General features: G+C 43.0%; 2 protein-coding genes across 7 annotated transcripts in view; one reads left to right on the forward strand and one right to left on the reverse strand.

The window, feature by feature from the left end:
• Window positions 1-260, reverse strand: part of Urgcp (upregulator of cell proliferation) — a 47,246-nt gene extending 46,986 nt beyond the window's left edge. The window contains exon 1 of the mRNA XM_026410645.2: window positions 139-260. The gene's annotated coding sequence lies outside the window, so the exon portion shown is untranslated. The remainder of the gene's footprint in view (window positions 1-138) is intronic.
• Ube2d4 (ubiquitin conjugating enzyme E2 D4) lies at window positions 19-26,198 on the forward strand. 6 transcript variants are annotated; one of them, XM_077795999.1, is made up of 8 exons: window positions 19-121; window positions 5,017-5,080; window positions 9,335-9,366; window positions 9,456-9,533; window positions 16,952-17,057; window positions 19,106-19,199; window positions 20,952-20,993; window positions 26,078-26,198. In XM_077795999.1, the coding sequence occupies exons 1-8, from the start codon at window positions 98-100 to the stop codon at window positions 26,103-26,105; spliced, it is 468 nt and encodes a 155-aa protein (XP_077652125.1). In that variant the 5' UTR covers window positions 19-97; the 3' UTR covers window positions 26,106-26,198. The 6 variants fall into 6 exon arrangements, with proteins under 6 accessions (XP_077652125.1, XP_077652123.1, XP_077652126.1 ...); XM_077795997.1 differs by lacking the exon at window positions 26,078-26,198 and adding an exon at window positions 24,711-25,592; XM_077796000.1 differs by lacking the exon at window positions 26,078-26,198 and having other exon boundaries at window positions 20,952-23,746.
• The last annotated feature ends 217 nt before the right edge of the window (window positions 26,199-26,415 follow it).

The raw sequence follows: 26,415 nt of genomic DNA on the forward strand, positions 1-26,415 counted from the left end.
CAGACAGCGGTTCCCGGCGTGCAGCGCGGCGGCCGAGCCGGCAGCGGGCCGCCTCAGGCAGCCCCGCCGGGCCGCCCGGTCCCAAGCAGCGGAGAGGATGGCGCTGAAGCGGATCCAGAAGGTAAGGGGCCTCCCCACCTTTCGACCTGGGCGTCTAAAGCGTCTAAATGAGGGCCGGATGCACCTGCCACGAAGCGACCGATGACTGGCGCGGCGAAAGGCACTGACACCTGTCTCGGTGGGAAGCAGAACCGCCGCCGGCGCAGCCTTAAAAGGGGTCGACGTGTGCGCGGGGCGGGGTTGGCTCACGTGGGCGGGGTCATGAGTCCGGGTCACGTGTGCGCCCTGCCCAGGAGCTAGAGGCCCGAGGAAAACTTAGACTGACTGGGGTTTAGAGGTTGACGCTAAGTGTTGGGGTTGAATAGGAACTCAGAAGTGGTGAAAAAGGAGAAAGGCCTTCCTGGAGACCGTGATGCTCGGAATGGGGTGGGGGCCCAGGGCTTCTAGAAAGAATTCCAGGCTTTTATCTTGTAGGTAACACAGTGTCTTGGTAGGAGTTCAGTACATTATACTAGAATTTGGAAAATGCACATCAGTAGAGTAAAAAGTATTTCCAGTACTACCCTCTTACCATTTAAACATTTTAGCATAGCTACTTGCAGTCTTTTTCTTATACACACACACACACACACACACACACACTGCATTTTGTCCTACATTTGAATATAACTTTTTTTTGGGGGGGAGGACAGGTACCAGGGATTGAACTCAGGGGCACTCAACCACTGAGCCACATCCCTAGCTCTATTTTATATTTTATTTAGAGACAGGGTCTTACTGAGTTTCTTAGCGCCTCGCTGTTGCTGAGGCTGGCTTTGGGATTATGAGCTCCACCGCCTGGCTATTTATAACGATTTTTGGAGGGGGTCCTGGGGATTATACCCAGGGGTGCTTTACTATTGAGCTATATCCCCATTCCCTTTTATTTTTTATTTTGAGACAGGGTCTCATGAATTTGCTGAGGCTGGCCTCAAACTTGCCATCCTCTTGCCTCAGCCTCCCAAGTTCCTGGAATTACAGGCATGCACCACCGTGCCCGGCTGTAACCATAATTTTTAGCATTTTATCATCCCACCAGTGCATGGCCAGTAAGTAATTTATTTAATTATTACCTGGAGTGGGTGTTAAAAAAAATAGATTTGGGTGTCAGATGGACCTGAGTTAAAGAATGCAAGGTTACTTCTAGTGGAACTTCACAGAAGCACTTAATCATTCCTAGTCTTCCTATCTTACCTATTTACAGAGTTGTCTTGAGAATTAAATAGGATGGTATGTTTAGTATGTGGTTGACATATACCAAGCACTCAACGAATTAACTCTCCTTTATATTATTCTACATTGTTCTTAACATAAATAATAATGTTCTTTACATAAATAAGGATGTAATGAATACCATTTTTGCATTGAGGCTTAACTTATTTCTTTGTTTTCTAATTTTTTTTCTTTTTTTGAGATGGGTTTTTTATCTTTCCATTTGTTTTTTCCTAGGCTCAAGCCATCTTTCTGCCTCAGTCTCCCAAGTATCTGGGACTACAGACACTTGCCCAAATCAGTCTTTTTAAAAATTTATATTATTAGATTTGATTGTTGGAGGTAGAATTGCACAATCTTTAAGAATACAAGAGACACCAGTCTCCCTACTCCTTGGGCAGTGCTGGGGATTGAACCCAGGATATTGTGTACACTAAGCAGATGCTATACCACTCAGCTGTGCCCCTAGTCCTAAAACTCACTTTTTGTGGGGGGTACTTCTGTTTGAACCTAGGGGTGCTTTTACCACTTGAGCTACATCACCAGTCTTTCTCATTTTGAGACAAGTTGCTAAGGATCTCACTAAGTTGCTAAGACTGGCCCCTAATTTGTGATCCTCCCGTTTCAGCCTCTCAAGTCACTGGGGTTATAGGCATGTGCCATCTTGTCCCACCCTTTAACTCTCTTTTATAAGTAGTTTTCAAAAAAAAAGAGATAATTTTAACCAATTGGTCTCTTAAAAGGGCCATCTATCATCCTAGGGCTTTGAAGCAGATGAATGACATGCTCAGGTCTATTATAAAAAGAGCTTTCTGGCATCATATGACTTGGAATAGGGCATAGGGAGACTTGAGACTATTATGAAAGTCCAGCAATTGCTTTGTCCAAGTTAATGATCATGGAATGGATACCAGGCAAGAACAGTGCTTGTACAGCTCAGCAGTGGTGGGTTTGACAGAACTTGAGGAGGGAGGGGTATGTGTAGCCAGTAATTTATTTAATTATTACCTGGAAGGGGTAAAAAAAGTAGACTTGGGTGTAAGATGGACCTGAGTATATATACATATACATACACACACGCATATATATTCTACCCATCCGCCCCTGGTGTGTGGGGGTGCTAGGGATCAAACCCAGGGCCTTTTTGCATACTATGCAAGTATTCTATCTTCTTCCCCTTTATAATGCTAATGGTCGAATCGTCTGTGCACTGCACTGTCCTTGATCTTACTGGATGCTCTTGTTTACCATTATATGCATTAAAAAATCTGTAGCCATACAATAGCACTGACAAGTTGGCAGACAAGCATAATTACAGTTTAACAGATAATTATATTAAGACCCAAAAGTGATTTTCCCTGTGCTAGAGCTGAATTTGAATCTTCTAGCTCCTTTCAGTGAGCACAGGAATAATTATGTGAGTGATGGAATAGGTCACACTATTGTTCCTGAAAATGCCAGTTACTGTTCAGAACCCCTTGGTGCTAGTTGGTATCTATCAGTAGGGGCCACTTCTGGCCTTTCAAAAGTTATTTAAGTCCTAATAACTACTTATCATGTCCCTAAAGGAGGGACATAGATTCTGGGTAATCTGTGGAGACAAAAGAATGGAGTTCTGGGAAAACCTTGTGGACTGTAGGAGAATCAGCTTGTACTGCTGGCTTTTCCTGCCCCTTACCATTCATATGGTCTGTCCAGGACTTGCTCTAACAGTCTCATCGAAGAGCTCATTTATTCATGCAGCACCACAATGGATGTAAATATATACCCTGCAGAGTCACAGATGAGGTGCTGAGGGGCACAGCTCAGAGATGTAAGCAGAAAGGACTGTCCTGCAGAGATTTCTGTAGCACTTGCATTTTTTAGTATGTCCTCATATGCATGTTCCCCAGGTTCTCTTCTGCTCTCGACTAGTAATACTGCTGACCGTACACTTTCCAAGTATAATCCATTTTGTGTGTGAGGAAATGGGTTCATATATATTAGGTAATTATTGAGAACTAACTAGTAGTGTACTGAAGATTCTTTTTCCCCAGTACTGGGGATTGTACCTAGGGGTACTCTACTAATGAACTGTATCCCTATTCCCCACCTCCTGTTTTTGAGACAGGATCTCACTAAATTGGCCAAGCTGTCCTCGAACTTGTGCTCCTTTTGCCTCAGCCTTCTGAGTTGCTGGGATTACAGGCATGTGCCACCTTGCCTGGCCCTGGCAGATGTTTAGAAATCAACTCTAGGGGAGAAAACATTCCTGATTTGTAGAATTTTCAGGCTTCTGTGGGAATACTGCCATCATGACTAATTATATTTAGTGGAGGGGCTGGGATTGTAGCTTAGTGGTAGAGCGCTTATCTCACACAGTGAGGCATTGGGTTCCATCTTTAACACCACAAAAAATAAATAAATAAAGTAAAGGTATTGTGTCCATCTATAACTAAAAAAAATTTTTTTAAATAAATAAATTTAGGGGTAAGTGGAGTTAAGTAAAGCAAGGTTAGACAGTAAGGGGTTTCTAGAATGACCACCATGCCAAAGACATAGTGGTTACAGGAAGGTCTTTGTAGGTGAGATGGTATATGGCTTAGTTCAGGTAAGGAAGAATGTAACCATCCAGGTGTGAACTTTGTGCAGGTACTGTACCCTGGGATTACCTAACATGTGATGGACAGTTACTTTTACAACCTCTGGAAACCCCAAGAAGTCTGTTGGGATCTGGAACCTGGGGAAGATAGGGGATATTAAGAAACATTCTCATACATACAAACTAAAGTTTGAGAGTCATTTCCCAAAATCTTGGGCCTTGAGGCTCATACTGGACCAGGGGCATCTTTAGGGATTGTGTCAGAGTTGATATCTCATAAAGGGAATCTAGTCATGGTATAATTACTGGCCTCCATTGGTGCATAAGGTAGCAGTGTTAAATGTTACCATGCCCTTGGTCTCTATAATGAAGCCCTAGGACTTGCTAAACACCCAGTAATGGACTATGAAATGGTGATAAGGGAGGTATAGTAGAGAGATTGAAGTACCAGAACCTTGTGCATGATGAGCATTTTTTCTGTGCCACTTAATTCATTCCACTTAATTCGTTAGCCCACAGATAGCATCTGACCCCTACCCTTCTTCCAGAGATTCTCTTGGGGCTCTTCCCCCCACCCCCATTATTGGGGATGAACCCAGTGGTGCTCTGTCACTGAGATACATCTATAGCCCTACCCCCAATTTTTTTTTTTTTTAAGATAGATCTCACTAAGTTGCCAAGGCTAGCCTCTAACTTGCATTCCTCCTGCCTTAGCCTACCCAATAGCTGGGATTACAGGCAGGCACCACACCACCAAGAGCTTCTTGGGGCTCTTTTTATTCTAAGTTCTTGTGAGGTGGTGTCCTTCATCTGAGCAGGTTGGAAGGTAGGCTTGGAGTAAGGCAGATCTATCGGTAACTGATTCCTTGCCCTCCCCTCATTCAGCTCTGTAACCCTGGCTTATTTACCTCACTGCTTTACATTTCATTTTCCTAATTTACAAAATAGAAATGATAATACTTAACTTCTCTGGTATCTTCACAGCTGAGAGTAGGCCCTGGATTGGCCTTGTCTTCATTCACCTCCTAAGGCTTCCTACCTGGAGAACAATTGTGTCCAGGGGGATTTGTGGGTAAAGATTACCCCAGGCATGCCTCAGCCTAATCCACTGTCTCCTGTTGTAGGAACTGACCGACTTGCAGAGGGATCCTCCTGCCCAGTGTTCCGCAGGACCTGTGGGTGATGATTGTAAGTATTTTTCAGGGCTTCAGCTAACTCTCCAAATTTATCAGCTGAACACCTTTTAAGAAAACCAATCTTATTTTTCTTTCATTTTGTCAATTGCTTTTTCATTGAAGGTCTTAATTTCACCTCAGTGTGGCAGGTCAGGTTACACTCTGCTGCCAGAAATCACCCCTCCCTCCACTGAGTCATGAGAAAACCAGTTTGTCCCAGGGCATATAGGCTTCTGTAAAAGGCCCCTGACCAAGTCAGACTTGAGGCACTGATGTAAAAGTTGTTATACAACTAGTTATAGATAAGTATACCTGGGAGCCAAACAGGAGGGCTGATTAGGGGGCAGGGTGGCAGCTACATGCCTCTGGTAACTGGAGCACAGTTATCTATTCTTTTCTCACACTTCTGTGCTTCACTAGGGGAAGACTGAAGAAGCAGCTATAAGCAGTTGATTGGGACAGGGGTTAAGAGAAAAAAGCAACCCTGGCCAGCCCTGGAGGCTGAAGCCGCCCAGCACTAGAGTTTCCAAGAATTCCCTTATCTTCTTTTCTTCTCTCTTCCACTGGTAGGCAGCAGCTGTAATAAAATAAAATCATAGGGTCCTATAGACTGAAATATGCTTGCATTCACAGCATCATTATTCAATAGTTGAAAGGTGATGACAACACAAGTGTCCATCAGCAGATGAATGGATAAACAAAATGTGATCCTGAAGTGCACTACAATATGGGTGAACCTTGAAAGCATGCTAAGTGAAATAAACCTTGAGGTGAAGGGGAGAGACAAATCTTGCATAGTTCTACTTATACCAATGTCTAAACTAGGCAAATTCTTAGAGATAGAAAGTAGCTGCTGGGCATGGTGGCATCTACTGTAACCCCAGTGTCTTGGGAGGCTGAGGCAGGAGGATTGCCAATTCAAAGCCATAGCAAGGCCTTAAGCAACTCAGTAAGACCCTGTCTCTAAATAAAATACAAAAAAGGCTGGGGATGTGGCTCAGTGGTTAAGCGCCCTGGGTTCAATCTCTAGTAGCAAAAAATAAAAGTTCATGAGGGATTACCAGATGGTAAAGGGATATAGATTGTTTCATAGGCATACTGTTTCTGTTTTGGATGATAGAAAAGCTTTAGAAAATTCTCAGTTTTAGTCCCCAGCACCACAAGAGGTGGGGCGGGGTGGGGGTGGGGAGAAAGGAAGGGAGGAAGGGAGGGAGAGGGAAATGGATAGTGGCAATGGTTGTACAACATTGTAGATGCATATAATACCTAATACCACTGGATTGCACATTTAAAAGTTGTATATAAATCTCATATTTTGTTATATGTAGTTTACCAGTATCTAATGAAGAAAAATTTCGTGAAACTAGTGGGAAATAGTTGGGTGGTATCCCATGTGTGCCTTCATGTCCTGGGAAGAGCTAGAGCTCAAAGGAGCCAAGGTTAGGCAGATGAAGCTAGTGAAAATGCAGGCTCTGAAGGCTTTCTGTGGGAGTTTAAATAATTTTTTTCAGCAGAGCAGAAATGATTCATTTGCATGGGCAGAGTATGAATACGGCAACAAGCTGCAAAGCCTCCTGACACCTGCTTGTTGCTTGCTCCCCTTTAGTCACTGTTTTGCTTGCATTGTCTTCATAAGCATCTTAGATCTCCAAAGCATATTTCCCCTGTGACCTGTTACTTAATATCAAGTTAAACTAGGGTCATAGCAAGGTTGGACTGATTCTAATTAACTAGAGGCAGCTTCTTGATACTTAACTTACATTCTTGTTCACCTTGCACTGCAGCCCTATATCAGGAGTCAGCTATCACTGTTAAAAAATAACACCAAGTCCACTTGCCCTAACCAATACCTTGGTGGATGAGGCTCAGACAACCTTGGAAGCTGGCTTTCCTTTCAAGCTTATTTTATTGCCTGCCCCATTAACAGATAGCTCCTGTACAGCATCTCTTCTCTATTTCCTCTCTCATCCTCTCTCTTTTGGGGACTTCTCTTCTGACTGTGTCCTCAAGCCCTGCTCAGCACCCCAGCGGCTATTAGGGGTTAAAATGAACAAAACCAGAAGATCCTATCCTGTAACCAAGAAAGGACTACTTTTATTAGCTACTCATTTGTCATGGGCTCCTATTCTGAAATATATTATCAAAACACTTATTTAGGACTGGGACTATAGCTCAGTGGCAGAGCGCTTGCCTAGCATGCATGAGGCACTGGGTTGGAGCCTCAGCACCACATAAAAATAAACAAAGACATTCTATCCATCTACAACTACAAAAAAAATTTTAAAAACACTTATTTAATAAGGAATTCTATACTACATTTTTATTAGGCAAACTGCCATCTAACAATTAACATGAGTTGAGGCTGGAGATTTAACTCGGTGATAGAGCACTTGCCTAGCATTCACAAGGCCTTGGGTTCAATCCCCAGTAGTGTTGTAGGAACTGACCAATTTCAGGGAGATCCTTCTGCCCACTGATCCACAGAACCTGTGATGATTGTAAGTATTTTTTAGGGCTTCAGCTAACCCCCCAAATTTATCCGATGAGCAGTTTTTAAGAAAACAATCCTATTTTCCTTTCATTTTGTGAATTGCTTTTTCATTGGAGGAAAAAATGAAACAACAGATCTTCCATTAGCATAAGTTGGAATAAGAACAGAAGTAAAACAAGTGATATTTTCATTAGCTGAGGCAGTCTTATTACAGATAAAGGTATCTTCTTCATCAGTATTTTGTTGAAATATTGAAACAGGCTCACTGGCTGCCTTGACTATCTTTGGGCTCACCTAGTGGGTTTGGGAAACTTCTCTTTAGTTCTTGCACAAGAACTCTTGCCTTGGTGCCTTTCCCATCCTGCTGTCATGGGTAAGCCTGTGGAATATTTGAACAGGTAACAGGAAACCCAAGACAGAACCAGGCCTGAAACCTTGAGCCATTCTACACCCATCATGAGTCCAAATGAGATGAATTCCCTTGAGAATAATAGGCCTCTCAGGTGCTCTCATAAGCCCAAACCTATGGTTGTGTAGCCATTTTCCACAAAGGCTCTGGAGTTTTTGCCCTGGGTCACACATATGACTTGGGAGCCTTGAAGGTGAGTATGTGGTCTACTTAAAGATTCCTTGTTGAGTGCACTAGAGCTGCTTTGGGGATGGACAGAGCAATAAAAGTAACCAGGGACCCTTTAGAGGGCAAGAGGTGTGATGTGTAGCAGCTTGGCTGCTGAAGTCTGGGAACCTAGGAGGAAAAACCAGGAGAGCCTCATCTTATCTTGTCACTGAGTCCCCAGAGCACTGTCTGGTGATATGCACAAGAAGACATGTGTAAATGTGGCAGCCGTGAGCCCCCACAGCTGTTGGCAATTGGTTTTTTAGAGAGACTATTTGGAGAAGGCTTCAGAATGAATCAAGGGAAGAACCAGGGAATAGAAGGCACTTATCAAGAGCAATATGAAAAGAGCCCAAAGCCTGGGTAAGGCCTAGTTCTGTGCCAAGAGAGGTCTGAATTATAGTTACTGGCACCTTTGTAGTAAAGAAATTAATCTTGGACTGGAGCTATAACTCAGTGATAGAGCACTTGTCTCAACATAAAGGAGGTCCTAAGTTTCATTCCCAGTATTTCAATAAATAAATAGATATAAAAATTAATCTTGCCCCAAAAAGATCTGAACTTCATCCTCAGCCTCTGGCAGGTGATCTCAAAGATGTCTCACCCAAACAGAGTTTTTGTCTAGAGGCTTTGGCCCACACCAACAATGTGATTTAAAGTGAGGACTAGCCATGCCAATAGACCAACTATGTGACTTAAGATGGAGGCTTTGAATCATGCTGGAGAGACTGGAGATTGAAATCAGACCTGTAGGCACTCAAGTCATTAATCATATGTTTATGACAGAGCCCCAACAAAAATTTCTTGAGTATTGAGGCTTAGGCGAGCATCTCTGATTGGCAATACCTGTGTTTTATCACATGTTGATGCTAAGAGAGTCCTGTCCTCATGAGGAGAGAATAATGGAAGCTCTGCATTTAGACCCCTCCTTTTATTAATCTGTGCCATTTCCCTGTAATAAACTGTCACCTTGAGTACAATAGCCTTCAGTGAGCTCTGGGAATCCTAGCAAATTATTGAACTCTAGAATACATTTGGTGTCAGAAGTCAGACAGTCTTTTGTAAACAGCACACTCTAAACTTAGCAGCATCTTTTCAATAAGATAGACATGTTATTTGGGGGGGGTCTCATATGTTCCCATCTCTCTTTTGTCTTGTAGTGTTCCACTGGCAGGCCACCATCATGGGCCCGGTAGGTAGTGCTGCTGAGTGCACAGCTTCAGTTTTGCTTCTTATACTTTATACTTAGCACCAGCACTGAATTCTTCCTGTGTCTTCCAGAATGACAGTCCTTACCAAGGAGGTGTTTTCTTCCTGACCATCCACTTTCCTACGGATTACCCTTTCAAGCCCCCAAAGGTGAGGCACCCCCCAACTCCTCTGATGTTTGGACAAAGGACAGCTTGTGATGAAGGGGCCTCTTCAGGTTACAGGTAAAGAGAGCTGTGTATGAACCTTCTCTCCAGGGCCTGTCATTCCAATTCCATGGTTTTAGCCTTCTAGGATTTTAAACTCTGGACTTTGAGAATTAATCCCTGTTGTGAGCAAGGGAGAGTGTGGTGAACAGGCTTCTTGCTGAAGTCTCAGTTTTAAGGATGCTCTTGTTCAAATAAAATCTGGTGTAAAAGGACTGACTACATAAGCAGAGGGTACCAAGAGTCTGTAGAAGAGGCAAACAGATCCAGAATTACAGAGTACATCTTCATTGGGGGCTTATAGACAGAAATATGGTTGAAGGTGACATCAAAACAGTGGATCCTTATGACTTGGGTCAGAGGGAGGGAACTTACAATGTGGTCAGGACAAATTTGATTTTCATCCAAGCTGGAATGTACCTGGTTTATCTCAACCTAACATCACAGACATCAGGCATATTCCCAGAGCTGATGGCACCAGAGTTCAATTGTAAAGATCCACATGCCACTCTAATAGTTTCTTATCTTATACTATGTGGGGAAAATAGACCAGGTTTACTCAAAGGCAGTCATGGCAGTAACAACTCAGAATGGCTGCTTCAGGTCAATCTGAATCTCTATAATACTCCTCATTGCTATGGCTAATCCTGGTTAGGTCTGCAGGCTACCGTTTCCTTCTTTGAAGTTGTTTACTTATGGTGTAGGATAGGAATTCTTGGCCAGGGTGATTTTGTACTTGCTCCAGGAACATATGGACAAGATCTTGGCATATTTTGGGTTGTCAAAACTTGAGGGGGTTGCTATTGGTATCTAATGAGTGAAGACTGAAGATGTTGCTCAGCACCCTACAGTGTCCAGGACTATTCCCCTTCTCTAACAGAAAATGCCAAGGTGGAATCATCTGGTTGGACCCTGGCCAATTAATTTCCTTTATTAAGTTAGAATGGTAGCTTACTTTCCTTTGCTTTTCACACACAAACCACTCCCTCATTAGAGCCTCAGAGAATAATGCCACTAATAGGAGGGAGAGACCTGGGGTCTGCCTGACTACCCTGCCTCTGCCTGTCAAGTAGATTTCTGGGATCTTCTATTTGCAGGTTGTCTTGCTCCTGGACATACATCCTACTACCAGTGTTGTCCTCACTAACCTGGACTCTATATACAAAGTAAAGCCTGCTGTTTTGAGGTTCACAGTCCTAGGGAGGAATAGAGATATTTATTACGTGAGCTAGTCAGTACTGAGAAGAAACACAAGCAAGCAGTGGTTGAGCTGCCTATCAGCTGTGGTCAAACATAGTGGGTACATAATTCACATCACTTTTAACTGCTTTCTTTTTCTGATTGCAAAACTGGAAAAAGTTTGTTATTTTTAAATTGGAGAAATAACTAGTGTGCAGATGGAAGCCAGCTTGCTGTAGACCCACAGAAGATCACAGTTAACAGCCTGGTGTACATTTCTCCAAGATTTTTTCCATATACACCAATGTATATTTTTATTCTCATTTTAAAAATAAAATGCCAATTCTGTTTTGTGAATGAGGAAGCTAAGTCTAAAGGGGGATGTATATCTCCTTAAGATGACATGGATAATACAAAGTGAAACTCAGACCCAGATATTCAGTCTTTTTTAAAAAAGTTATTTTGAGTTAATTTTAGAGTTAGAAAAGTTGCAAGGACTGGGAGTATAGCTCAGTGGTAGGCCACCTGCTTTTCATATTCAAGGCCCTGGGCCTAGCCCCAGCACATTCACAACATATAGCATACTTACAACAAAATAGCTACAAAAGTAATATAAAGAGTTTCCATGTATTCTTTTTGTTGTTGTTGTTCTAATTAGTTATATATGACAGTAGAATGCATTTTGACACATCGTACATAAATGGAGTATAATTTCTCATTTTTCTGGTTATACATGATGCAGAATCACACCATTAGTGTAATCATACATGTACATAGGGTAAAAATGTCCAATTCATTCTAGTATCCTTCCTATCCCCATGTTCTCTCCCCTCCCTTCATTCCCCTCTGCCTAATGCATATTACCTCTATTATTCCCTAGGCACCCCCGTTATTATGAATTAACATCTGCATATCAGAGAAAACATTTGGCTTTTGGTTTTTTGGGATTGGCTTATTTAACTTAGCATGATATTCTTCAGCTCCATCCATTTACCTGCAAATGCCATAATTTCATTCTTCTTAAGGTTGAGTAATATTTCATTGTATAGATATACCACATTTTCTTTATCCATTCGTCTGTTGAAAGGCATCTAGGATGGTTCCATAATTGGGCTATTGTGTATTGAGCTGCTGTAAACATTGATGTGGCTGCATCACTGTAGTATGCTGATTTTAAGTCCTTTGGGTATAAACCAAGGCGTGGGATAGCTGGGTCAAATGGTGGTTCCATTCCAAGATTTTTTTTTTTTTTTTTGCTTTTTTTTTTTTGGGGGGGGGGTTGCTGGGGATTGAACCCAGAGCCTTGTGCATGCAAGGCAAGCACTCTACCAACTAAGCTATATCCCTAGCCCCCATTCCAAGTTTTCTCCATAGTGCTTTCCATAATGGTTGCACCAGTTTGCAGGCCCACCAGCAATGTATGAGTGTACCTTTTCCCCACGTCCTCACCAACATTTACTGTTGCTTTTACAATTGATAATTGCTGTTCTGACTTGAGTGAGATGAAATCTTAGTTTTGATTGCATTTCTCTAATTGTTAGAGTTGATGAATTTTTCCATGTATTTGTTGATTGATTGTATTTCTTCTTCTGTGAAGTGTCTGTTCAGTTCCTTAACTCATTTATTGATTGGGTTATTTGTTTTTGTTTTTTTTTTTTTGGTATTAAGGTTTTTGACATATCCTGGAGATTAGCGCTCTATCTGAGGTGTATGTGGTAAAGATTTTCTCCTATTCTGTAGGCTCTCTCTTCATGTTATTGATTATTTCCTTTGCTGAGAAAAAGCTTTTCAGTTTGAATCCATCTCATTCATAATTTTACTTATTATGCTTTAGAACACTTATTAAGGAAGTCAGTTCCTAAGCTGACATGATGAAGATTTGGGCCTACTTTTTCTTCTATTAGGTGCAGGATGTCTGTTCTAGTGAATAAATCTTTGATCCACATTGAGTTGAATTTTGTGTAGAGTATGAGATAGGGGTTTAATTTCATTTCGTTACATATGGATTTCCAGTTTTTCCAGCAGCGTTTGTTGAAGAGGCTAACTTTTCTCCAATAAATGTTTTTGGCACCTTTGTCTAGTATGAAATAACAGTATTTATGTAGGTTTGTCTCTGTGTCTTGTATTCTGTACCATTGGTCTACATGGTGTCTGTTTTGGTGCCAATACCATGCTGTTTTTGTTACTATTGCTCTGTGATATAGTTTAAGTTATGGTATTATGGTGCCTCCTGCTTCACTTTTCTTGTTAAGGATTGCTTTGGCTATTTTGGATCTCTTAGTTTTCCAAATGAATTTCATGATTGCTTTTTCTAGTTCTATGAAGAATGTCATTGGGATTTTAATAGGAATTCATTAAATCTGTATAACAGTTTTGGTAATTTGGCCATTTTGACAATATTAAATCTGTTTATCCAGGAGCATGGGAGATCTTTCTACCTTCTAAGGTCTTCTTCAATTTCTTTCTTTAGTGCTCTATAGTTTGGTATCAGGTAAAGCTATACATGGAGTGCCAGTGTCTTGGCTGGCACTGAATCACGAGCCACCACACAGCTTTGTAGATTCAAACAGCAATTCTTTATTCCCGAACTCACACCGGCCTCCAACAAACACGTTCTGGTGAAATCTCCAATATGCCGCCGCCCCCAAATCCTACTCCACGAGGCTTTTTCCAAATCCCATTTGAATCTCACTAGAACTCAAGGGAACAAGCAGCAGGAACACCCTAATCCCAGCAGCAATAATCTTCAACCTCCAACTTCCCTAAAACCCCTATTGTCTTAAACCGGGAAACGCCTTAAACTCAAGGAGCAGGGAAACTTCCTCAAACCTGATCAGCTCTAAACCCGCATCTGCCTTGGTCTTTGAGCAAGGTCACCTTACTAAAGCATACATGCAATGTCCCATCGAATGTCCTCTAAGCAGCATGGGGTACGCTGGCAAGGAGATTTTGATGTGTCATTCCTACTTGGCCATGGCCCTCAGCAATGGAGGGCTGTGATTGTATCTCAGTGTTAGAGTGCTTGCCTAGCATGGGTAAGGCCCTGGGTTCAATCCTCAGTACCACATAAAAACAAATAAATAAAATTTTTTTTAAAAGAACACATGGAAGCCACCTCCATGTATTTTTTATCTAGCGTTCCCTGATACCAACATTTTATGTTACTGTACTGCTCCAATCAGAACCAGGAAATCAGTGCTGGTCACAGTACTATGAACTAAACTGACAACTTGATCAAACTTTACCAGTTTCTACCAGTGTTCCCCTTGAGCTTCAGGTTCCCAGCACTTACTGTTTAGTTTCTTCTATCATTGCAGTTTGTAATGGTGCTTTAGTTTTTCATAATCTTGATGGTTTGGGAGGCTGGAGATATAGCTCAGTTAGTAGAGTGCTTGCATTGCATGCATTAGGCCCTGGGTTCAAGTCCCCAGCAACACACACACATACACAAAAATACACACACACACACACACACACACACACACACACACACATAAATAAAATCTTAATGGTTTTGAGGAGAATTAATCAATTATGATGTCAGAAGTCGATCATTTTGGATTTGTGTGATATGTCCTCAGGATTCGATCAAGGGCAGCATTTTTATCAGACTTACTTGGTAGTCTTGTCAGTGTGTCAAAGTCCAGGAGCATGATGTCTCTGTGCCTTACCACCTGAGTTGGCCCTGGTAGTTTAGGTTTGTAGCCACTGTTTTGCACTTTGATTATCTGATTCATTATAAGAGGCTCCTTTTGGGCTCACTTGTTGCATCTCTGTGCAGGTGTTGCCAACAGCAGCCACTTGGTGCCTGGATATTTTAAATCAAGGTTAAATGTGTTCAATACTCTGGAGACTTTTCCAGCTTTTGGCAGGGGAGAAGGTGTGTAGTGATAGAGCTAAAATCGCCCCTCAGGATTGGGTACTATTGGTGGTGGTAATGGTAGTGGGGTGGTTGAAAAAGCATTAGCTTGCTTCATGTTTCTCTAACCCACCCTCCAGTCCCCTTTCCTTATGGAAAGACCGTGCATTATTTTTAAAGTAACAATTTCTAATCATTAGAATGTAAGCAGCTAAGAATCTTCCTTAAACAGATAAGGATGTAGTCGTGTATATCAGTTGGACCTTTTTTAGAATCACTAACTGCCCAAGGAGAAAGTGAAAACATTGGCTATTATTAAAAGACAGAAGTAAATTCTGTGAGTTGGGATTATTTTAACAGGGAAAGATGTAAACTGAAATATGAGAGTGATACTCTACAAAAAAAGAAAGTGCTTCTGTCTTCTTAAAATTTTTCACAGGAATCCAGGTTCGGTGGCACACCTGTAATCCCAGCTTCTAAGGAGGCTGAGGCAGGAGAATCACAAATTCAAAGCCAGCCTGAACAACTTAGCACAATCCTGTCTCAAGAAAAAATAAAAAGGGCTGGGGATGTCACTCATTGGCACAGTGCTATGGGTTCAATCCCCAGTACTTCACTTAGGAAGCAAATAAATAATCTGTTTTCATAAGAATTTTCTGACTGTAGGAGGAATCTGGCAGAATTGCATGATCTTTATAGGAGATATTGAAGCAGATACTCTCCAAGACCCTTTTGAAGTTTGACCTTACTGGAAAAAAGAAAAAATCATATGGTAAAAGTTAGTTAAGCTCACATACGCACAGCCCCCTTTACCTCATCTTTTCAAGTAAGTTCTTATGTTTACTTAGTGTGTAAGAGTCTCTGGATTTGATCCCCAGCACCAAAAAGCAAAAGCAAAACAACAAAAAAAATATTTTAAAGTATATCACACATGCAAAAAATCATGGGTGACAATATAAAGGATGCTTCTCACCCACTGTCCAAGCAAAGAAATAGTAATAGAGCATCAGAGCAGAGGAAGGAAGCAGAATCATTGCTGCTGCATTGCCCAGCAATTGCTGACATTGCTGGTCTGTGAGGTGTGGGTGGGACTGAGGGGGCAAGCCTTATTCTCATCCTACTCCAAGGACAATGAAAACTGCATGTGACTTGGAGCACCTTTCACATAAGGTGGAACTGACTCTACAGGCCCCCCATATCAACCCTGGGAACAGCATCACTCCCTATTTAAAGAGAGGACTTTGGTCCCCAGGAAATTCATTTCAAGAAGTAATGTGTGGCTATGTTTTTTTTCTAGAAGAGATCAAATGGTAGGAGTATGTGCAATGAACACAGTCTTCTTTGTCCCAGTGGTCTGGATCTTTCTTTTTTCTTTTCCAAGCATCATCTACACCTGTACAACCACCTGTGTGTGTTTCCTTTTTTCTCCCATGGCATCTCCAAGATGTCACAAAGCTGCATTTGATTTTTCCATCAAGAGTGCATATTGGAAATTTTTCCATTTGAGCATATGAGTATTTCCTGTGTGCTTTTTAAACAGTTGTATATATGTAACACTAATTTCACCAATAATCTCTTGAGAGACATTTGCATTGTTTTATGTGTTTTGCTACAGTGGGTATCCTTGCATATTTGAAATGTGCAAGTGTATTTTGAAGGCTAAATTCTGAGAATGGGAAAACTAAAAGGAGAGAAGAGGGTTTGGAGTATGGCTCAGTGGAAAAATACTTGTCTATCATGCATGATTCAATCTCCAGCACTGGGGGTGGGGGTGGGGGAGAAAAAGGTCTGTGACCTGGGCTTATCTGCTGGTGGTGATACATCTTATGTTAACAAAGCATCTATGTTTTATGTGTAGCCAAAATCAGTGATGGCTGAAATCCAAGTTTTGTCCAAGCTAGTTAGACCCAAATAAGTAATTAAGTAAAGGATGAGGAGTAAATTTTGGCTGTTTCCTGTTGTAACTGTTTCCTCATTATATCCACAATTTGAGTCATTATTTTTTTGCACAGACCTTTGGCTTTCTGAGTTCTTTCCACCACCTTCCTTGTTACTCTTCAGAGTACAGTACTTTGGGGAAGATAATATCAGTCTTCCTGTGTTCAGAATGAGAATCCAACAGAAAATAAGTCAGGGGACTTCTTGGGTTACCTTTCCTGTGTCCTATTAGGGATTGGCATGGGCTTCCAGTTCACCTAGGACTGTGTGAGGCCAGTACAGAGCATACCCTAGTATAGCCCAGCAGTGGCTACTTCAGCTTTACTCAGTTTGTTTTCCATATGTCCCCTGTGGCTTGTCTGACTTGGGATCTCTCATTTCTACAGGTCGCTTTCACAACAAAAATCTATCACCCCAATATCAACAGCAATGGCAGCATCTGCCTGGACATCCTGCGGTCACAGTGGTCTCCAGCACTAACTGTGTCCAAAGGTAGAAACTCTGATGTGTGTTTCATGTGCCCTGTCTCATGTGTTTTTACCCACTCACTGACTGGTGGGCATGGAGGCTCAAGGAGAATGGGCAGCTTACCCAGGTCTCAAAGCCCCATCTAGCCTTGTGCACACATGATGTCCTTGCACTGCAGAGAAGTAACATTAACCAAGCTCAGTGTCCTGTATCTTATCAGTCCTCAGTAGTCAGTCACTATGAGGTGCTTAAGACATCATATAGGTGCAAGAAGAAAATATCAATTTTACTTACACTCTTCATCTAAAAACCAGAAAGACAAATATTGTACTACCTTTTCTGTTCCATCATTTATCCATTCATCCAAAAAGGAACAGCTGAGAATGCGAGTCAGCCTTGAAAGAAGAGATACATGGCCTGTCCTCAGAAGCCTCACGATTGATGGAAAATCCTCCCTTTCTAAAATAAGCGATGCTGAACACATGTTTTTGGATGAGATTTAAAAAACCAGACAAGTAGAAATGCAGGTACTCCTCCTAGTTTGGTAATGCCAGCCTGTAATCCCAGCAACTCAGGAGGCTGAGACAAAAGAACCACAAGTTTAAGGCCAGGCTCAGCAATTTAGTGAAACCCTAAGCAACTTAGCAAAACAATGTCTCAAAATAAAAAATAAAAAGGACTGGAAATGTAGCTCAATGGTGAAATTCTGAGTACAAAAAAAAAAAAAAAAAAAGACAAGAAATGCAGATATTCCCTCTGAACTAAGATGTGCTGAGCATGACCTGTGTGTTTGTGTGTTCACATGAGTCCTGAATATAGTCAGTATGGTGGCCTCTCAGGTAGGGGATGGGTGGGATGGTGGGAAAAAAAAATCAGCTTCCCAAAATAAGCAGAGAGTACGCATGAGGCAGTGCAGGTAGAAGAGCTTTGGGTAACCAACCAGGAAAGGTTGCAGAGAGCCTGGGACAGCTGGCAGGGGCAGGCTTTAGAAGGATGGAGAGGGCTTATAGCAGTAGGCATGGTGAATCCAGAGAGACAAAGCACCACCCCTGCATATGGTGCACATCCTTGCCAGGGCAGAACAGATTCTGCTGGGCTGACAAATCCTGGAAACATCCCAACATCCTCCCAAGATAGCTTCCCTCTGAGTTGAACCTAGGAGAAGTATATGCAGGAAGGATTGCAGGGGCAGCCATGGCAAAATGCCAACCTTGAGGGTCTGCCTGAAGCTGAGCTGGCAGACCCAGGGCCAGCATAGTCCTGGGTATGGAGTTAGGAAGGGGCCCTTAAGTGGGAAGGAAGAAAAGCACTGGAACTTGAGTGGCCTGGAGGACAGTCCATAGTGACTACATCTGAGCTGAGACTAGCAGAGGGGTTGAGCTGCTCTACCATTTGTAGCTTACCCTTGGGGACCTGTGGTTAGGACTCTGATGAACTCACTGAAGGCAGTTTGTTGGGTGTCCTGGCAGTCCAGAACAAAGCAGGAATGATAATCATCTCACAGTTCCTTCTGCTCTTCACCAGACCCTAGTGGATGATTCCCTTTTTCCAGAGCCTCTCAGAGCACACTGAATGTACATTACAGAGATGAATGCAAGAGTGGAAGGGTTCTTTGGCTTTGTGATTATAGACCTAGTTAAGAATTTTTACCCATTTACTGGGTGTTCCAAGTCTATGACCTTAGAAAGTTACCTGAGTGCTCTGAACTCCAGTTCTCTTAACAGGGCTCCTGGAATCAAACACCAAAGATACATGGTATGGTTAAAAACTGTGGGCCTGGAAGATGTCAGAGGCTAAGACCACAGGGGCTTCAGTAAGGGCCCGAGACCATATAGAGGAGGAAGTGTCCTGGAGCAATGTGCTGAGACTGCATCAACAAGTTCGCAATACAAACTGCCTCCCAGTTAGAATGTAGCCAAAGCAAATATTTTCAGGACTTAAGCAGAATCATTATTAGATTAGGGTGTTGAGGGGAAGAGAACTGCCTGGTCAACTGAAAGCACAAGTTTTGGGGGGCTTACTACATCCACAGCTTCCTGGCCACAGCTGACTGACCGTTTCTTTCTTCCCAGTTCTCTTGTCCATCTGCTCCCTGCTCTGCGACCCCAACCCTGATGACCCTCTGGTGCCAGAAATAGCCCACACCTACAAGGCCGACAGAGAGAAGTATGCGTCCTCTTTGGATTGCCTTTGTGCCATGGCTGCCAGTGTTCCCACAGACATCTTCCTGCCTGAGCTGAGCCTGTGCGCACAGTGGATGTGCCCTGGGTGTGGCCTCTTGGCTCTCACTAACATGTCCTTTGACTCTCCTCTGAGGAGAGAGAAGGGGATAAAAGCAGTTTACCCTCCTGGATAGTTCATCAGCTGTCCTACAGAACCCTAAAATATTGTTTGCCACACCCTGCCTTGAGGCCAGCAAAGTCAGTGGTCAGCCAAGAATGGACTCAGAAGAATCTGACAACAGGAAAATTCTGGATTAAATTCTAAGGTTTATGGCATAAGACAAGGGTTTGTCTGCTTGGACATACCCAGAGTGAGGCTGAAGCCAGTCAAGGTGGTAAACACAGCTATGGTCAGTTTGCTGGGTGCGGTCAGAAGTCAGTAGTATGTTGCTGTTTCACCAACAGACTCTTACTGCCAATTCTGTTTAAACATCAATTACCAGATCCAGAATTCTTACTCCCTTGTGCGCTGAACCATGGGAGTGTTTGGCTAGTGGAGCAGGCCCAGAAGACACTACCCTGTGTTAGTCTGTATGTTGACAGTTAGCAAGAAAGGGGCCAGGTGTGATGGGACCCAGACAGCAGAAGTGTCATGTGAATGGCACCTGGGAGAGAATATTACTGGCTCTTGTGAAGAATATTTGCAAAGCCAGGTGTAGTGGTGCACACCTGTAATCCCAGCTTCTTTGGAGGCAGAGGCAGGAGGATCAAGAGTTTCAAGCCAGTCTAGGTAACTTGGCAAGATCCTTTCTCAAAAACCAAAGAGTATCTTCAGAGAGTCTTTTAGTTTATTACTTATCTTTAGTCTGAAGAGATTAGAATGAATTGGTTTTTGTAACATTTTTCTTGAGAACTTTATAGACCTCATTATTATACTCATTGAAGTCTCCTGGTAGCAATCAAAATAAGTTTTAGCTGATTAAGTTTTAAATTGTTTTTACTTACTTTAACATTTCTTATGAGCCCACTGATGTAGTTTAGTAGCAGAGTTCTTACTAGCATTCACAGGGCCCTGGGCTCATTCCCTAGCACCACAGGGGAAAAAACCAAATTATTATAAGCTATTTTAGATATAATAAAAGGCATTTTTTTCAGTGTGTCCCCTAACTACAAATCTATAATTTACAGTCTCATGGCATCAGATTTCATTACAATAATGAAGATAAATGCACATACCTAGATAACTCTCACTGGTGCCAGGCCTGCTCCATGTACTTTATATACAGACTTGTCCAGTCGTCCCCTCAAACAGATAGTCTTTTTATGGTGAACAGCCAAGGAGATGAGGGCACAAAGAGGTGGCCCAGCTGCAGAGGGTGGTGCTGATTCACACACAAGTGACAGGTTCTAAGATTTGTGTTCTGGACAGCCTGGAACTATTCCAAGCTGAACCTTGAGTATCTTCTGCATCCATATTGAAGGACAGGAGAGAGAAAGGGTAGAGATTTGCTGCAGTATTACATCTTCCACAGCAGATAGTTAAGAAGGATCAACAGGACTCACCAAGTAAGGGGGTTACAGCCATGACTGAAGTGTTCCTGCTCCAAGGAAAGTTTTTATTTTTTAATTCATCCATCAGTCCTGGATGTTTGACAAGCAGCAGCATTTCCCCACATCAGTCATGTTCTCTGCTCCACGTTGAAGGGACATGACCATTTCAAGTGAGGGTGTCACTCCCTCTGCTTTTTTCTTCCAGGTACAACAGACTAGCAAGAGAGTGGACACAGAAATATGCTATGTAAGTGCCTCGGAGGTTTCGTGGGAGACATTGTTCAAGAGAAGCTGGCCAGGCAAAGAGGTCTTCCTGTGAAGCTCTGAGCTGTCAGCTAAGCCACTGACAGAGTGCCACCCATTCTTCACACATGTGGGCCACCCACTTTCTTTGGCTGCAGCATGTTGGTGCCATTCTCAGCCATGGTGGCTTTGACAATGTCACATCTTTGATGCCTAATCAGCAACCATTGTAACTATGATCCACAACCTTTCTGGTTACACTGGAATGGGTCGGTCTGCCCCAACTCATCTGCTCGTCTCTGGGAGGCCAGTCCCTGCACGCCTCCCCTGCCTGGCCTCAAATGGTGCTGCTGCTCACTATGGCACCACATGGGGGCCTAGCCTGGCCCCTCACTACATGCCCTTTGCCTTTAGAACTCAGTGTTGTCCTGGGTGCCCAGGACAGAGTGGGCTTCCTTGCATCCTGTCTGCTGCAGAATCACATCCCAAGGAGTCTGAGTGCATCCTGGAGGCTCCCAGGAATGGGACAGCATCACCGGAAAGCGGATGTCTCATTCTGTGGCTTCTGCTGTCTTCCTCTGCAGTGCCACATGCTGCATATCTCTCCTCACACCAAGAAGCAGCTAGTGGAAAATGTCAGGATATAAAGCACATAACACCCTCCCTCATGAGAGATGACTGTCTTTTTTAGATGCAAGAGCAAAATTATGAAACCATAGTGAGATTTGGGTTATGCTTTTATATGTGATGAGGTTTTTCCCTACCTCCACCTCCTCCCACCAGGATCCTATACAAAGTCCAAGTGTAAGCCATTTGCAGACTAGAACACAGGGAGGGGTAGAGACTCAACTGTAAATAAAAATGCAATTCCCTTAAGAGTCTAAATAATAGTTGATAAATTTAAGTCTCCTTCCCCCACCCCACCCCCCAGGCAGAACAGAAGATATGAAAACTTGACAGGGTTTTCAGAGCCTTAATTAGAATAGTCTGTTAAGTGCCTGGCTTCCTTGCTTGGCTTTCTGATTGAACACATTTTAAGGTTTGATTTTAGAGCTGACAGCTTTGAAATTAGGTGACTTAGGAAAAGGCATGAAAGGGATTTCAAATAAAACCTCCAAAGAAGGAGGAAAGTTGAAGGGCTTCAAATTTCTAAAGCCAAATTTAGTTTTTTCCAGGTTGGTTATTCCATTCTCACAGAGTGATGCTTGAGTGATTCAGAACAGAAGCAGGGCTGAGTTGTGCACACCTGCAATCTCAGTGACTTGGGAGGCTGAAACAGGAGGATCACAAGTTTAAGACCAGCCTCAACAACTTAGCAAGACCCAGTCTCAAAAAAAATTAAAAATGGCTGGGGACCTAGCTTAGTGGTAGAGCACCCCTGGGTTCAATAACCACTACTGCTAGAAGTAAAGAACAGGGCAGAGAAGAGTAAAACTGCAACCAAAAGGCCAGGAAAAACCTCTGAGGGCAATTGGAAGGTCTACAGATCTAGAACTTGGGGTTAACCAAAGATGACTGTGAGAGTTTGATTTGTTCCTGAAACTCCTAAGTTGTAGCTGCAACCTTATTGCCAGATGTTTTGTCAATGAGAATACCTTCCTGAGGTTATTCATGTCATTACTCCTTTTGCAAAAGATGGAGTAGATGGAGCCTGGTCTGCATTTGCCTTTTGGGGGTTTCCATTTAGGATTATCCTAGTATAAAGCTTCTTTTTGGGTCCTATGGTCCTTGTTCCTTGCTTCTCACCATGGTTAGGGTTGCCTTCTTAATTTCTCTTTACTACCCCTTTGGTCTTTGCTTAAACAGAACAGTAAGTCTTAATAAATGGTGAGAATGCCTTTACCAAGATGTCCTTCAGAAAGATGTTAATGCAGGCTCTGCTAAGCAGCAATGCCATGCAGTGTGTGAAATTGTGTACTTCAGTTCAGCATCACGGAAAATTTTGCATATAATGGTTTATGTAGATTAGGAAGTGGAGAATGATTCACATGTTATAGGCAGGTCAGAGGGGAAAATCAGACCCAAACTGGTGTCAGGGATGTGGGTATCCACATTCTGGATTTTCAAGCATAATAGTTTGAAGAAACGTGGATTTTCTGCATCCAGTCAAAATTTCCCAAGCCTCCCCTCTCTGCTCGAGATAGGTAGTAGAGAAAGTAAAATCAGCCCTTTGTGGATTCCCAGTAAAAATCTTGACTCATTGTGAATCTTAAGTGGGCTTTATACTTGCTGACCCCTTGGACAGGCATGTTCTTGAGAAATCCCCTTAAGTTCTCTCCCAATGAGACAATCATCCACTTGTCATGCCTTCCAGGGCACAAGTCAGCCTGGAAAACACTCCTTGGGTCAAAGCTTTGTTGTAACGTTAATTATGGTGTGGGGGCTCCTGTGTAACCCACATCTTCAGAAATCATGCTTCCAAGGCAAGTCCCTGGTTAGCAACTGGAGAGCAGATCTGAAAAGTCAGCTGTGGGGTAATGTGTTTCTTTCTTTGGACTAGAGAGGTCAGGGAGATGCATTTATTGTATCTAAGGATTGAAGCTAGGGGCACTTAACTACTGAGCCACATTACCACCTCTTTTTATTTTTCATTTTGAGACAGGGTCTTACTGAATTAGTTGGTACCTTGCTAAGTTGCTGAAGTTGGCTTTGAACTTGCAATCCTCCTGCCTCAGCCTCCTGAGCCACTGGGCTTACCTGGTGAGATACATGATCTTAAACAACAAATGTATGATGAATAAATGACTGTTAACTCTCCCAGAAGTTTCTGGTTTTGATGAATGGGGCTGAGATTTTGATCATCTGTCAGGTTCCAGGAATATCTGGGAATTACAAGAACATGACAAAGGGTCAAAATCTCACAGCAAGGATATTTAACCGTATTAAAATGGTAGCTTGGGTCACAGTGTTCCACGCCTGTAATCCCAGCAGCTGGAGAGGCTGAGACGAGAGAATTGCAAGTTCAACGCCAGCCTCAGCAACTTAGCAAGGCCCTAAGCAACTCAGTGAGACCCTGTCTCTAAGTGAAAATAAAAAGGGCTGGGGATGTAGCTCAGTAGTTAAGCACCCCTGGGTTCAATTCCCCAAAACAGACCCATGTAAAATGGTAGCTTGTAGCTAGCTGAGCAGTACATCAACACAGAAGAATTCCATACCACCTCACTGAAGTTTCTTAAGGATGGTCATATTTCAAAGTTTTCCTCAGTGTCAGAAAAGATGCTTATAGGCCTGATCTGCAGAATTACTGGCCTGGAGCCTGGTACCCAAAGAGGCAGAGAAGGAGCCCTAAGTTCACTATGGAGCCACTTGTCTCTCATCCCTTCTGGTGCCTGACTCCTCTGACTGGCACCTTGTATAAGGGATGGACCTTACATAGCACTGGATCTAGCCATGAGTGCTGGTTATCTGAGAAATGGAGGATGTGGCTATCAGCATCCCTAAATAGCAGCTTGATGCTATGTGGGCAGAAGCAGCAAATAAATCCTGAGCAGCATTCCTTCCAGAGGCCTGCTTGTTCACCTGAAGAAGGACTTACTGTTCACTTCTTGAGGCCAGTTTTCTGACTTTGTTGTCCCTACCATCTGGTCTTTCCCTGTTGACAGGTTTTATTTAAACAAAACCTAAAGCTATGGGAAATATGCAAAACTCCCAACAGTCCAAACAGTGTGGCTTCTCTGATTTTTCTAAAATATATCACCTAACACCTCCCTGCTTCTTCTAGGTCCCCACCCTCCAGACAGGCTCAATGGCATCCAGCTGCCTACAACAGGATACCCCTGGAGGGCAGGACCTTAGCAAGCCTTCATGTTGGAGGGCAACAGCAGATCTGCCTCTTGGAGCCTGCCTCTCACTCTGCTGTCTCCTAGTCCGCCTACAATAGTGCCAGTGTCTGATCATGCAAGAAAGACTGTCACTCCCAGATGGTCATTGTAATAATTTTCTATTTATGTTAAGTGGTATTATGAAAGCAGTATGTGTTATGCTTGAGTTTGGGACCTCCAGAAGACCACCAGAGACCAAGATCAATGTAAGCAGCAAAGAGGCATTTACTGAGAGCTAGGTCGGTCCTCCGAGCACACAGCAACTGGTGATGCTGAGAGGCCCCGAGCCTAGGGTTTGCAGCAGTTTTATACACTCTTTGGAGAAGGCAGGGAGTTTACATACATCATAGCATCTCTTAGCAAATCATCACACACCGCAGGAAAATCATAAAACAACTCTAAAACATGATTAGTACGTTCACTGGAGGGAACAAGTTGGGTAAGGGTGATTGGTCAGTACAAGAAGGGGATTTGTTTAAACTGATTGGTTTAAGCCATGAGGGGAGTACATGCTGAACTACATGGTTTCCCAAAATGTTATCAACCACCATAAACTACTGGGAGGGTCATCTGACATCCCAGGTATTTTCCCTGTCTCATGCTGTTTGGTGATTGCTAGGGGTTTGCTATGGGTCCTCACCTAGCCTGAATCAGGGACACCTGGTGCCACAAATCTCTCCTGTTATTTGCAGGGTGGGTATGTGCCTAGGAGTGCTCTGTGGGTTTTTCAAGGACAAGGGTCACGCCCCCTTCCTTGGACAGGCTTTGCTCTGAGGTAGAAGCTGGTTTCTCAAAAATGGAGTCACTCAGTTTCTCATATGCAAGATGTGATGGGAGGGAAACACAAGAAAAATGTGAGTGGGTGGGAAACAGGAATGGAGATGATCTACCTATGGTAGGTCCCATCCTCTCATTTAAAATCCACTTAAGATTCCATTAGATCTCCAAAAAACACAAAGCCCCTCCCCTGGACTTCTACCTGTGCCCTATCCTTCAGACCCTTTAGTCTGGTTCACACCTCAGAACGGAAACGTCTTCTCATGTTTCATGCACATTTGTGGATGGAAAAAAATGGTCTTTCCTGGAAGGGGGCTGGTTGAGGCAAGATGGTTCTTATCCTTCAAGGTGGTACAACCACCTCCTCCATGTGAAGGTAAAGCACAAAGCGAGTCCTTTTCATTCCTCCACTACCCCACACTTAACCAAACTGCAGAGGGAGAAAAAAAAAAGTGAGAACCGGCACAAAAGCATTTTTTTTTTTTTTTAGGTTTTGTAGCGGTGCGATCATCGCTTAGCATTCATTCACACGTGTATTCATTATGTGAACTGTACATGACTTATTCATAAATCAAACTTCTGGTGAGGATCCACACACTGGCTCGTGGGATCCGGTGTGGAGGAAGACTCGTGAATGCAGGCTCTCTTAAGTAAGTGCATTAACTCCGACAAGAATTAACAGAATTAAGCATCACTCCTGGAGCTACTAAGCGGTTGGACTGGAACCAGAGCACACTCTAGGCCACGCCTGGGGAGACCACCCTGCGGACGAACAGAAGCTGACAAGACTGTTCCTCTAGTTCGCCAGCGCCTGAAAAGAACAACCTC

The sequence above is a fragment of the Urocitellus parryii genome, chromosome 3 (genome assembly GCF_045843805.1).
Source record: "Urocitellus parryii isolate mUroPar1 chromosome 3, mUroPar1.hap1, whole genome shotgun sequence".
In the NCBI taxonomy this organism is placed as follows: Eukaryota; Metazoa; Chordata; class Mammalia; order Rodentia; family Sciuridae; genus Urocitellus; species Urocitellus parryii.